The sequence below is a fragment of the Taudactylus pleione genome, unplaced genomic scaffold (genome assembly GCF_031769625.1).
Source record: "Taudactylus pleione unplaced genomic scaffold, aTauple2 ptg000005l, whole genome shotgun sequence".
Classification (NCBI taxonomy): domain Eukaryota; kingdom Metazoa; phylum Chordata; class Amphibia; order Anura; family Myobatrachidae; genus Taudactylus; species Taudactylus pleione.
The window spans coordinates 26,678,161-26,691,704 of NW_028284408.1; the positions used below are offsets into that span (position 1 = coordinate 26,678,161).

General features: G+C 45.4%; 1 protein-coding gene across 1 annotated transcript; it reads right to left on the reverse strand.

Moving 5' to 3' along the window:
• Positions 1-335: 335 nt before the first annotated feature.
• Positions 336-5,280, reverse strand: TUBA1B (tubulin alpha 1b). Its single transcript, XM_088448797.1, has 4 exons — positions 5,163-5,280; positions 2,677-2,899; positions 2,437-2,585; positions 336-1,526 (listed from the first exon to the last, which is right to left on the reverse strand). The coding sequence occupies exons 1-4, from the start codon at positions 5,163-5,165 to the stop codon at positions 546-548; spliced, it is 1,356 nt and encodes a 451-aa protein (XP_088304923.1). The 5' UTR covers positions 5,166-5,280; the 3' UTR covers positions 336-545.
• Positions 5,281-13,544: the final 8,264 nt, after the last annotated feature.

A 13,544-nucleotide genomic window follows, 5' to 3' on the forward strand; every position in this document is an offset into this window, starting at 1 on the left:
TTAATGTGTAATACCGTGCTGCAGTATGCCATCACATAATATGACCACCACCTTAGTACCCAAAGTCAGAAAATTGTTATGTAGAGGAGGGCAGAAGTCATGCACATTTCACTGCTATACCACCTTGTGGCCAGTGGTAAATAGGACATGCCAAGTTTATTTTAGATCAACGAGATAGGTCCTTATGTGATAGTGTGACTGTATATACACCTTTAACCACCATGACATTTACTCAGTCTTACATGGGTTCTCCTGCTCCTCCCATAACCATAGTTTCATTATAGACCCCCATTAGCTCCCTGAGAGCTCACATAAATTTATACAATTAAAGTGACCAATTTTCTTTTTTTATACATTTTATTCCAGATCTGATACAAATACATCGATGGTACAGTGACATGACTGCATATTTTAAAACAGTTAAAAAGATTGTCAAACTTCACAACAATTTGAAGATTGGGCAATACAGTTTAAAAAATAAAAAAAGCGTGTGTTCAGCTGACTTGATGGATAAAAGACATGCCTGTAAAGTAGCAAGATCTGGTTTAATACTCTTCACCTTCCTCCTCACCTTCCCCTTCAACAGAATCTACTCCAACCTCCTCGTAATCTTTCTCCAGGGCAGCCATGTCCTCTCGGGCCTCAGAGAACTCACCCTCCTCCATACCCTCACCCACATACCAGTGCACAAAGGCACGCTTGGCATACATAAGGTCAAACTTGTGGTCCAGTCGAGCCCAGGCCTCTGCAATAGCAGTGGTGTTGCTCAGCATACATACTGCACGCTGCACCTTAGCCAGATCCCCACCCGGAACCACAGTTGGTGGCTGATAGTTAATACCAACCTTGAAACCAGTGGGACACCAGTCCACAAACTGGATACTACGCTTGGTCTTGATGGTGGCAATAGCTGCATTAACATCTTTGGGAACCACATCACCACGGTACAACAGGCAGCAAGCCATGTATTTACCATGGCGTGGGTCACATTTCACCATTTGGTTAGCTGGTTCAAAGCAAGCATTAGTGATCTCGGCCACAGAAAGCTGTTCATGGTAAGCTTTCTCTGCTGAGATAACAGGGGCATAGGTGGCAAGAGGGAAGTGAATACGAGGATAGGGCACCAAGTTGGTCTGGAACTCAGTCAGATCTACATTCAGTGCTCCATCAAATCTGAGGGAAGCAGTGATAGAGGATACTATCTGACTAATAAGGCGATTCAGGTTTGTGTAGGTAGGGCGCTCAATATCTAGATTTCTACGGCAGATGTCATAGATAGCCTCATTGTCCACCATGAAGGCGCAGTCAGAGTGCTCCAGGGTGGTGTGAGTGGTAAGAATGGAATTGTAAGGCTCAACAACAGCAGTGGACACTTGGGGAGCTGGATAGATTGAGAACTCCAGTTTTGACTTCTTTCCATAATCAACAGAGAGACGTTCCATCAACAGAGAGGTGAAACCAGAGCCAGTACCGCCACCAAAACTGTGGAAGACCAGGAAACCCTGAAGACCTGTGCACTGGTCAGCCTGTAATGGAGAGGTAAATAAAAGAATTGTTAAAATGTCACTTCATACAGGCATCTATACTTTTGCCTAGATGAATTGCCAAAAAAAAAAAAATATATAATATATTATATATATATATATATATATATACACACACACACATATACACACACACACACACATATATATATATATATATATATATACACACATACATATATTGTGGATTTCACATGCAGTGTGTTATTGAGAAAGTAAAGTTCTACAAATCTTAATTCCCTCAAGCACCTGTACCATATTGTGGTCTTTGAAAACCATGTGTTTAATTTACAGTTAGGAGTAGAGCTAGTAAGATGCAATGTTGCACCTTGCATAGTCATTACAGGAGAGAAAATTAAAAAGGAGAGGAAATTTTAAATTTGGAAGGAGACGCCGCCAAGCTCCACTTTAAATCACAGTCAATGGCCTTAATTTTTTTGCACTACATGGAAAAGCAGTCAATAAATAAAATCAGCACCTACAGGTTGCAACGAAATTCTTTGGTTGTGCATCAGATAATTTAGAATAAATTCCATAAGTATAGTTCTAAAATGTAAACCCAAAAGAATTTTGCAAATCCCACAGCAGACATAATAGGAGGTAAGTGCGCCATCATGTGTATTTAAAGCAAAGTGCAGGAAGTCAGACACAACAGTAACTTTCACATTAATTTACCATAAACATCCCTGCTCCTTTGCTGCAAGAACATGCAACATTACTACATTTTCCACAAGTTAGTATTCTGATTTTATTAGCATCATGAATAGGGAAATTTTAGAATCTGCTGTTATTGTCCTACAAACCTATTAAAAATTACTTCTGTCAGATCATCTCAAGAAAAGGAAAACAAAAAAATAGCAACAGCAACAACTGTATGCATAAGCAAGCTTACCAGTTTGCGGATCCTGTCCAGAACCAAGTCAATGATTTCCTTGCCGATCGTATAATGCCCACGGGCATAATTATTGGCTGCATCTTCCTTTCCTGTAATTAGCTGTTCTGGATGAAATAGCTGACGATATGTTCCAGTGCGGACCTCGTCTGCAGAGTTGAATAAATAAAGGACATTGAGCAAGCAATAGTAGAGAGATACAAGTGCCACTCCATGACAAATACTGATTGTAAGCCTCACCAATGACTGTTGGCTCCAGGTCCACAAACACCGCTCTGGGGACATGTTTACCAGCTCCAGTCTCACTGAAGAAAGTATTAAAGGAATCATCGCCTCCTCCAATAGTCTTGTCACTGGGCATCTGCCCATCAGGCTGGATGCCATGCTCCAGGCAGTACAGCTCCCAGCAGGCATTGCCAATCTGTACACCAGCCTGACCAACGTGGACAGAGATACACTCACGCTGGAACAAAAAAAAAAAAAAAAAAAGCATATGTATAAAAATAGGGATAAGAAGGGTAATGTTCTTTTAACAAGTCAGCAGATTCTCAGTTAACCATCAATAATTACTAATCACATGCAACAATGTGAGAAGTAGTTATACAGGTGCGTGTCAACTGGTTAAACAACTTACTTAGTGAAAGGTCATCGCCACCCCCCACTTGTGCCCTCCTGGTAGCCCCAAAGTGACTCCATGGAGACATTTTTCTCCCCATTCTCATCTCTCCAGACAAAAGTTGAGGTGAGATATGCAATAATGAGATTACAGCTTGCACAACACTCTTCACAGCCAAATAAATGGCAGTTAAATCATTCTAGTAGCAGAGATCCCTGGGGAAGAAGGATGCCCTATAAGAGGCACAGTTTATTTTTCATAGGAATTGTGCAGCTTTAATAAAATGTATATCTACACAAGAGGCAGATGGAATCCGTTTTCTATGCATTATTCAAGCTTTCATTACAACCACCAACAGTGTCTGACAATGAATCACACCCACAGCAGTCAGCTGACATTACTTCCACGTTTGCATGGAGAAGTCTGCAAGCTGTTCCACCCCCACACTTCATGACCATGAAAGAGGAACATTTGCATGAGGCTTTCAAGCGAATCAGGATTATCCTTCCAGATTGATCCATTTCTTTTGCAAGTACTCAGTTTACAACCCTGATTCACCCCTCCCAACAGCTGCTGTCAGCCTCCTCACCATTCATAATACTCTACTAATGCCTTTAGGCATCCTATGGGGGATTTTATGTACATGGCTACAATAAGGCAGTTCTTGCTGCATTATAGCAGTACTACTGTAGTAGATTACCAACACGGCTGCAATACACATATACACAATACTTATAGGAATGGATTCTGAAAAGGAACCAGCGCAACACACTAATACGAATCATGTTGGTACCCTAGAAATTAGCCTTACGCTGTAGTGTGAGACGAAGCTACTGTAGTAACCAAAAGGGATGCGGCACTATTAATACAGTGTATAAGTCATTGGTCCATGACTCCATCCTGCTGCCGCCCCTGCCATGACATTACTGCACCCAATCTGGAAACACTGCATGTCTGGTTACTCTGCACCAAACTGAATAAACCCTATGCCAGGAATGGGCATCAACACTATTACCATTCCGCACAATCATAGATCCTACTGTACAAGGATAAATTGGTTGCTCTGAACTATTAAAATAATGGCGATGTTGTTGCCGTCACCATAATTGTAGCACCACAACAGCTGGAGAGCTCCGGAACACTACCTATATATGCGGCATATAGACGTGGTGCAGATGCTGTGGAGAGCTCCGGAACACCACCTATATATGAGGCATATAGACGTGGTGCAGATGCTGTGGAGAGCTCCGGAACACCACCTATATATGAGGCATATAGACGTGGTGCAGATGCTGTGGAGAGCGCCGGAACACTACCTATATATGAAGTATATAGACGTGGTGCAGATGCTGTGGAGAGCTCCGGAACACCACCTATTTATATGAGGCACATAGATGTGGTGCAGATGCTGTGGAGAGCTCCGGAGCACCACATATATATATATATATATGAGGCATATAGACGTGGTGCAGATGCTGTGGAGAGCGCCGGAACACTACCTATATATGAAGTATATAGACGTGGTGCAGATGCTGTGGAGAGCTCCGGAACACCACCTATTTATATGAGGCACATAGATGTGGTGCAGATGCTGTGGAGAGCTCCGGAGCACCACATATATATATATATATATATGAGGCATATAGACGTGCTGCAGATGCTGTGGAGAGCATCAGCTGGTGTAAGTAGGGAGCTGTGATTGGGAGCTCCCACCTCCAGCCTCTGCTGCAGCCGCTCTAAAGGGAATGAATGGCAATCAGTCGGTGTACAGGAGACCTAAGCACCTACCGACAGTTCCATTAGCCCGGGGCCACTCCAGGTCTACTGCACACAGGGAGAGGGCGCACTGCTAACCCCACTAGCGCTGCAGCAACGGGGGAGACGGACTATTGTGATGAAATCGCCATCCATCACCCCCCCCCCCGCAAGGAGGCGGCTGATTGATTATATTGCGCATAGACAGAAAACAGCCCCCACCCCCCCCCCCCCCCAAAAAAAAAATAGAATAACTACCTAATGTCATTATCTGCCAGCAAGTATACCTGCATTAGGTGGTTATTAATTCCAGGTTGATATAAGGTTATTACCCCTACAAGCACCCTCCACTTACCATGTTTATAGATGAGGAGTCAGCGAAGAGTAAGAATTAAAATAAAAAAATTAAATAAACGTTACTTTATCCAACAGCTACGAGCGGATGTAAGTAACAGAATGGGATGGGAGACCGGGAGCCAGGCTTATATACCGCTCCGGCGGTGACGTCAGCGTGCCTTATGCTAATGAGCAGTGTGGACTGTGCAGAATGGGCGGTGGGGTGTAGTACGGGCCTGGGAGGGGGCGATGGGGGCTGGCGGCAGCCTCTGTGTCTCGCTCACATCATGGCGGATTATCTGCAGTCTTGGTAGCGGAGAACTAGCTCCCATTCCAAATATGTCAGCGTCCTGCGGCTCAGCGCAGTGTACAGAGCAGTACGGGAGCCAGACAGCCGCACAGCAGTAACACATACATATGATTTTACCTACACTGGCTGAGGGAGCTTAATACAATGACGTCCTAATCCCTCCTATAGAGGAAAGGGAGTGAGTGATACCGTAGCGCTAGATGGCGGCGGTGGTGCTGACACACGGTACATGATAGCGCCGCAGCATGATCCGCACATAAATCTCAGTCAGCCCAGCCCCACACGGTTGCGCTCTGCAGCCACCCATTAACCGCAGCTTGCCGGCTGGGATGGTAAGGGTGACCGAATGGGCTGCAGATACACTGCGGCATCCCCCCACACTGGCACCGGACCAGACAGGCAGCGGGAGACAGACGCGGGACCCGCCCTACAGTATATCCGCGCCAGCCTGCCGCACACGTCTGCATTCCCGGACTGCACGGAGAGCAGAGTACACATGTTCAGCTGTCACTGTGTATAGTGTATGTACCAGCATGGGAGAGAGCCGGGACCCGGCTCATCACACACATTCTCTGGAACATCTACAGTATAGGCTATGCTATGTACATACAGGAATGATGGACGTTTCCTGGCATAGTTAGACAATAAAACATGATTCCTGTAGCCAGGGCCGGCTCCAGGTCACTAGCTGCACCCTGTGCGAGACATAGATGGGGCACCCCCTGCGCGCGTGCTTGCCCGCACACACCCGATCCATATATAAATATGTACATGTATTTATAATTCTGTTAGCTGAAAACAAATGTTTACTATTTTTTAATTAAAGAAATAACAGGAGAGATAAAAAAAATTACAAAAATGAGTCAATTTGAGCAAAATGTTACCATGCCATTTATTATAAAATTAACACACATTGGTCCACAAGGTAAAACACACACATTGTACTCAACTGAACAGATAAAACACACTGCCCCTCCCCTCCCTAAATGAATACCTCCACATAAGACACACTGATGCAATTAATGCTACCACATTAAAAAAAACTAATTAATGCAATGAATGCTCCCACACAAAATAAAGAAATAAAACACTGCTCTGATTGTATATATTCCTTGCAGTTTGTGGAGCATATTTTAATCTGAATGTTTTCTCTATAATGGTCAAATCTATATTTCCCCTTACACAGCATTACATTAAATCACATTCTACATCAGTGGACTTTTGCATATCACACATTTATGTGAAACCCCTTCCTAATTTCTTTTATCCCAATCTTTTATTTTTTCTTACAGCATAAAGGGTAACGCCAACCTTTAATATATACATCACACCAGAATAGACTTCATAATAATTGTTGATAGATAGCAAGTGTATTTTTGAGTTCAGTCCCCATCACTGACTCAGAAGTCAGTGTTCCTCAGCCAGCCCCCCTTCAGCCACTGTTCAGTCCCCAGTCCAGAGTCAGTGCCCGCTCACTGCAGTCACAATGCACCTCTGCCAGCACCCTCACAGCCCCCCCCAGACTCAGACTCCAGCTAACCAGTCACTGCGAAAAGTGCTCCTCAGTCAGCACTCCCACAGCCCCCCCAGTCTCAGCCCCTGCTCACTGCAAACAGTGCTCCTCTCAGCCAGCACCTTCACAGCCCCCCACCCCCCAGTCTCAGCCCCTGCTCACTGCAAACAGTGCTCCTCTCAGCCAGCACCTTCACAGCCCCCCACCCCCCAGTCTCAGCCCCTGCTCACTGCAAACAGTGCTCCACCAGGACCTCCCCCAGCCACTGTTAATCCTCCCACCCCAGACTCACACAGTGCCCCCTCCCCCACTCTACAATACTCCGTTTCACATTTACCCAATAAACTCAAATTCAATCCCACTCCAGCCTCCAGGTGGGAGTTCATGCAGCTTCACCTGTCAGCAGCACTTGCTTACTGCAGCTGCAGTTCCCATCTTCCCCAGCCCAAGTCCTCATGCTGCGCCGTGTTTCACTTCTCCCAGGGGCGGATCTAGACTTTTCTTTTAGGGGGGAAGTTTACAAATTAATCCAGACTCCTCCCCTTTACTAATTACTTCTCCCAGTTTCAGTCCTACCCCCTCTCATTTTCAGTCTCCACTCTTTTGGGCCCTGCACCCCCAATTCACCACTTTTTCTTAAATTGTATTCCAAATAGAGAGAGCCCCAATGAGGGGGGGGCGATCACTGACCCGCCACTGCCTCCTCCTGACTGAATCTTCCTCTCCCTCGCAGGTCCCGGCCACCACCGCTGCCCCCCACGGACTCTGAGTGACTGCAGTGCACTGTCTTGACTGCGCCAGAGACAGTAGAGCAATGTAGTCAGCGCAGATGAATACGCGGGCAGGGATAACATGTGACGTCACGCCGCCACCCAGCCTGCTCAGTGCTGCAGATAACCGTGGAGTCTGTCACTCAGTGATTGTGACAGACTCACTGTGTGTATGTATCCTCTAAGTGACGTAGGTCCAGGAAATCAGCGGGGTGGACAGATGGGAATCGGTGCGCCAGGAAAGGATGGCGCTCCTTGAGCGGCCGCTCAGGTGGAAATCCAAATCAGGTGAACTGTGAAGGAATTACAACGGTTTCTATATGTGCCTCCCACTTTTTAAGGGGCCAAAAGTAATGGGACTATCAACTCAAAAGCTATTTCATGGACAGGTGTGGGCTATCCCCTCGTTATTTCATTATCAATTAAGCAGGTGAAAGGTCTGGAGTTGATTCTAGTTGTGACATTTGCAATTGGAATCAGTTGCTGTCGACTCTCAATATGAGATCCAAAGAGCTGTCACTATCAGTGAAGCAAGCCATCATTAGGCTGAAAAATCAAAACAAACCCATCAGAGAGATAGCAAAAACATTACGGGCCTGATTCAGACCCGGTCGCAAGCGCTGAGTGCTTGCAACCGGGTCGATGGTGGCTCCATCGTGCGCATGTGCAAGACACGGATAGCGATGGACAATCCGTCGCTCCGGGTCTCGCACCAAAGGGAGCGTGCTGTCGATGTTGAGTGACAGCACGCCCCCTTTGGTGGGTGGGCTGGGGGGGTGGCTGTCCAGACGGAGGCGTTCCCATGAGAACGCCTACCATCTGGGGGCGGCCCCACTGGCATCACAAGTGATGTAAGTGGGAGAGCTTTCGGCTCTGTTTGAGCCGAAAGCTCTCTGGGGCTTGTGGCCATGAGACCCTACCACAAGGGTCTCGTCGCAAGCCCGATGGTCTTGACCATCGCGACCATCATCCTGGCCGCTGAATCAGGGCCTAGGTGTGGCCAAATCAACTGTTTGGAACATTCTTAAAAAGAAATAACGCACCGGAGAGCTCAGCAACACCAAAAGACCTGGAAGACCACGGAAAACAACTGTGGTGGTTGACAGAAGAATTATTTCCCTGGTGAAGAAAAACCCCTTCACAACAGTTGGCCAAATCAAGAACACTCTCCAGGAGGTAGGTGTATATGTGTCAAAGTCAACAATCAAGAGAGGGTTCACCAGAAGATGTAAACCATTGGTGAGCCTCAAAAACAGGAAGACCAGATTACAGTTTGACAAACAACATCTAAAAAAGCCATTACAGTTCTGGAACAACATCCTATGGACAGATGAGACAAAGGTCAACTTGTACCAGAGTGAAGGGAAGAGAAGAGTATGGAGAAGGAAAGGAACTGCTCATGATCCAAAACATACCACCTCATCAGTGAAGCATGGTGGTGGTAGTGTCAAGGCGTGGGCATGTTGGCTGCCAATGGAACTGGTTCCCTTGTATTTATTGATGATGTGACTGCTGACAAAAGCAGCAGAATGAATTCTGAAGTGTTTCGGGCAATATTATATGCTCATATTCAGTCAAATGCTTCAGAACTCATTTGACGGCGCTTCACAGTGCAGATGGACAATGACCCGAAGCATACTGCAAAAGCAACCAAAGAGTGTTTTAAGGCTAAAAAGTGGAATGTTATGCAATGGCCAAGTCAATCCCCTGACCTGAATCCGATTGAGCATGCATTTCACTTGATGAAGACAAAACTGAAGGGAAAATGCCCCAAGAACAAGCAGGAACTGAAGACATTTGCAGCTGAGGCCTGACAGAGCATCAACAGGGATGAAACCCAGCGTCTGGTGATGTCTATGTGTTCCAGACATCAGGCTGTAATTGCCTGCAAAGGATATGCAACAAAGTATTAAAAAGTGAAAGTTAGATTTAGGATAGTTTAGTTTGTCCCATTACTTTTGGCCCCTTAAAAAGTGGGAGGCACATATAGAAACCATTGTAATTCCTACACGTTCACCTGATTTGGATGTAATTACCCTCAAATTAAATCTGAAAGTCTGCAGTTAAAGCACATCTTGTTTGTTTCATTTCAAAGCCATTGTGGTGGTGAATAGAGGCCAAAATATGAAAATTCTGTCAATGTCCTAATATTTATGCACCTGACTGTACATTGGAAATGTGGGATAAATATTAAGCTGCAGAGTTTGGGCTTTATGGGGCCCATTTATCAACGTGTATTTGAGGTATAATCCCCGAAAACACCCGTTTTTGGGGGATTACCTCAAATACATTACTAAGTATCCCCCGTATGTATTGAGGAGGGACCGCAGCAGGTAAACCTGCTGTGATCCCTCCATTACTGCTGGCAGCCGCATCCCCCATAGGTTTCTATAGGGAAGGCGATGCTGCCAAATTTACCAATATCCGGAATGCGATGCATTCCAGATATTGACCCCCGCAGCTATTGCCATCTGAAGATGGCGTTAGCCGCTTTAGCCTATGGGCTACAGAGCGCACTATTAACCGGCGAAGGGATCCGCCAGAACCCTCCCCGGCTATGGCAGATGTGCATGTGCCGTCCACGGGACTGCATGCACACCACCCCCGGCACTGGCCGGCAGCTTTCCGGAGACATCGCAGGGACTGGCATGTCCTGATTGCATTGCAAAAGCAGTCATTGATAAATGGGCCCCTAAGGGCCCTGTTTATTAATGGAGGTAAACACCAGCTGCATTTTTCGTTTAGTATCACTGTGATTCAAACGAAAAAGCCACTGGTATTTACCAATACTTACCACTCCAGCGAGGTCCAGCTAAATCCTCCTCGTCTGCAAGGTCCTAACGCTGCCAGCGACGGGGTCTTGTGTAATGCACATACGTGACGGTCCATTTGCGCATGTGTATGACACAGGGACCCGGCAGTGTCTGGAAGGCTTCACTGAAGCCCAAAAGGCAGCGCCGGGTCCCCATTTATCTAAAGATGGCGAGAGCAATGCTGTGACAAACAGCGGTAATCTAAGCTTACCGCTGTTTGTTAAATGCAGAAGGATGTCATAACCCTTTTAGCAAGCACTAATGGGGTTATACTTTCTTGATAAATGAGGGTCCAAAAGTAATAGGGTGAGAGTTTAGAAAATATTAAGGTGTCCATACATCAGAGTGGGATTTCCGCGATCCTGCGACGCGATCGGACATGCTGATCTGCCGGGTGAAAACGCCGGCCGGCCACCATCGATGGTCAGCGATCCGTCGTAGGATCGCTGAAATTTTCAATGTTAAATGTCCCCGATTAGACAATCACGATAATTTTTTGGTCACGATTGTCAAATCGGGAAAATCCAACATGTTGAATTTCTGCGATGCAGGGTAAACATCTGGATGAAACTTTTAAATCGTGAAAGTTTTTTGAGTTTAAAAACCATGCTAGTTTGCATATTCTTGGACTCTATTACATTGGTCGAGTTTAAAAAGTGTGAAAATTTACTGTTACATTTTTCTAAACTCCCTTGGCCCATGAATTTCATCCAATTTAAATAAATTGTTTTCCTACTAAACCATTCTCTTGCTAAGCAAACCTAATTCAAACTTATGTCAACACAACAATTGCTGCTGTCACTATGGCAGGTATTCAATTAGCCACGGGGTTTATCCCGCAACTAATTGCCAGCCAAAATCCCCGCGGGGCGGGGAAAAGCTATTCAGCAAAAAAGCCTTTTTCCCATGCTAAAAAAAAAATAAAAAATCGGTACTCGCTGTCGAGCTGGATAATTGGCTGAGACAAAATCAGTTTCAAATTGGATCGCAGCAACGCCATCTTGCGACTGGCCGCAAGACGCCATCTTGGAAATGAGATCGCAAGCCGCCATTTTGCGAATGGCTGCCTAAGCGCCATTTTAGATAAACTCACACTTTAGTACATGTGGCGATATTACTATTAGCATCAATGCGATTGCATCTGTGACCATCGCCATAAGTTACGACGATTCATCAAAAGCCCATTTCATGACTTTACGTAGTTTGGGCGCTCTGGATAAAGTGTGTGTATTATTATAATTCCCCCAAAGGATATATTTCAGAAATGGCTGTACAGTATGTCAAAATTGGATTGCATTAGCTAAACAGAGCAAATGGCCACGTGACAACTAGCCTGTGAAGACAAGCTTCATGGACATAATGTCTGCTCTCACTCCAGGTGGCCCTGCTCGAATACAGCAAGAGGGTAGTTTGTAGCACCTTACATTAGCAGGCTTCCTACAATAAAATACCTTCAAAGCCAAGAGTGTTATCTGAGGTTTGGGTCTTGTAGCTGTGCTAATATGCATCTACACAGGCCCTGGGAGAACAAAGACCAGTATTTTGGAGCCTGAAAGGGTGGGGGCTGCTGGGGCATGAGCAAGTCATGGAACTCTAATGCTCAGCTTTGCACACTGCTAGGTGTTCACTTCTAGGGATAGCTGAGAGCGAAGAAGTGCTCCCCATGTCGGTCTATGGTGGTCTCCCTCCACACAGATTCTCTAAGACTTCAGATTAGCATTATCTCTGTGCTCTAATGAATTCACATGCCTGTAGAGGCTCATGCTATAATTGCGTAATCACTGTGAGTTTAAGTGAGATATAAGTGCACCATTTCTCATACACACATTAATACGCACAATTGCGCTGTTAACTAGTCGCATATTAGCGAATGCATAAGACCCTGTATGAAAACGCTGAATATTAGCTCCATGCACACGCATCTGCCCCAAGTTAACTAGCGTCTTTACATCAAACCCCACATACTCACACATTACATATTCACATACAAGGTTCCATAAGCTTTAAGGTATAAGATTCGAGTATGCACATTTATTATCATTGCTAGGAAATAAAGGTTATTTCGTAACTAAGGTTTTATACGTGATAAGTAAGCCATGTTTGGTATTGTACTGATGCGTACTCTCTCAACAGTATTCCGGTAATATCGATGGAGAGATCGCAACATGCATTCTCAACTTATGGACCGCAGAGACTTCAAGCAACAAAATGTACATTATATGAACAACTGTTAGGATTTGCATGAGGCGGGAAACCAGAGACCACCAGTTGTTAGAGGCTGGATTGTGTCTATTTGAACCAACCTGTTAAATGCCTTGTAACATATGCCCTCTCCTTTAGGACCAATGGTATTAGCAACAAACTTCTCTATTGTGTTGTTTATTCCTGGGGGGTATAAATATGTGTGCTCTGACCCTGGGTTCCTAGTCTTTGTGCTGAATGCTGATTGACGAGGGGTTTCTTGCTGATGCCTACATCTGGACCAGAGAGCGCTGCGTATGTATAATTGTACTTCGGTCTGTATAATCTCTTTGCGCTAAGATTATATGAGGATCATAGCGTGTAACTGCTGTACTTTTACTTGAATAATACTTTGTGCTTTCGAACCACAGGTTCTAGGTCTGGAGTCTTTATTTACTGTATGACTGCGTACGCAAATTAGCGTCATCCTTAGAGATTTATAGGAAGGATATTAGAAGGTATAGGCAGGGGTATTTATAAGGTTCAAAGGCAGTATCGTTATCGCGTAAACTGTGAAATCAATGTTTTTTTTTCCTCACGCGCGAGCTCGATTTGGTGGGTTTTACGCGGATTTTACCTCGCACCTCCATGAGCTGCGAGGTAAAATCCGACTGCGGGGACTCACGCATGAGGAATCCCCGCTAATTGAATAGGTCCGTCGCTGCAATTAGCCGTGGGGTTTAATTGAATATGGCCCCTATGCTCCTCTGTCCTCCATCACCACCTGTCCCCTCCTCATCGCCCACCTATTTTA

What these genes read in the sequence shown, in the direction of transcription:
- TUBA1B (XM_088448797.1), bottom strand. An exon ending in CCTGGAGCCAACAGTCATTG is followed by an intron (nt 2,586 to 2,676) that starts GTGAGGCTTACA and finishes TCAACTCTGCAG; the next exon opens with ACGAGGTCCGCACTGGAACA. An exon ending in TGGACAGGATCCGCAAACTG is followed by an intron (nt 1,527 to 2,436) that starts GTAAGCTTGCTT and finishes TCTCCATTACAG; the next exon opens with GCTGACCAGTGCACAGGTCT.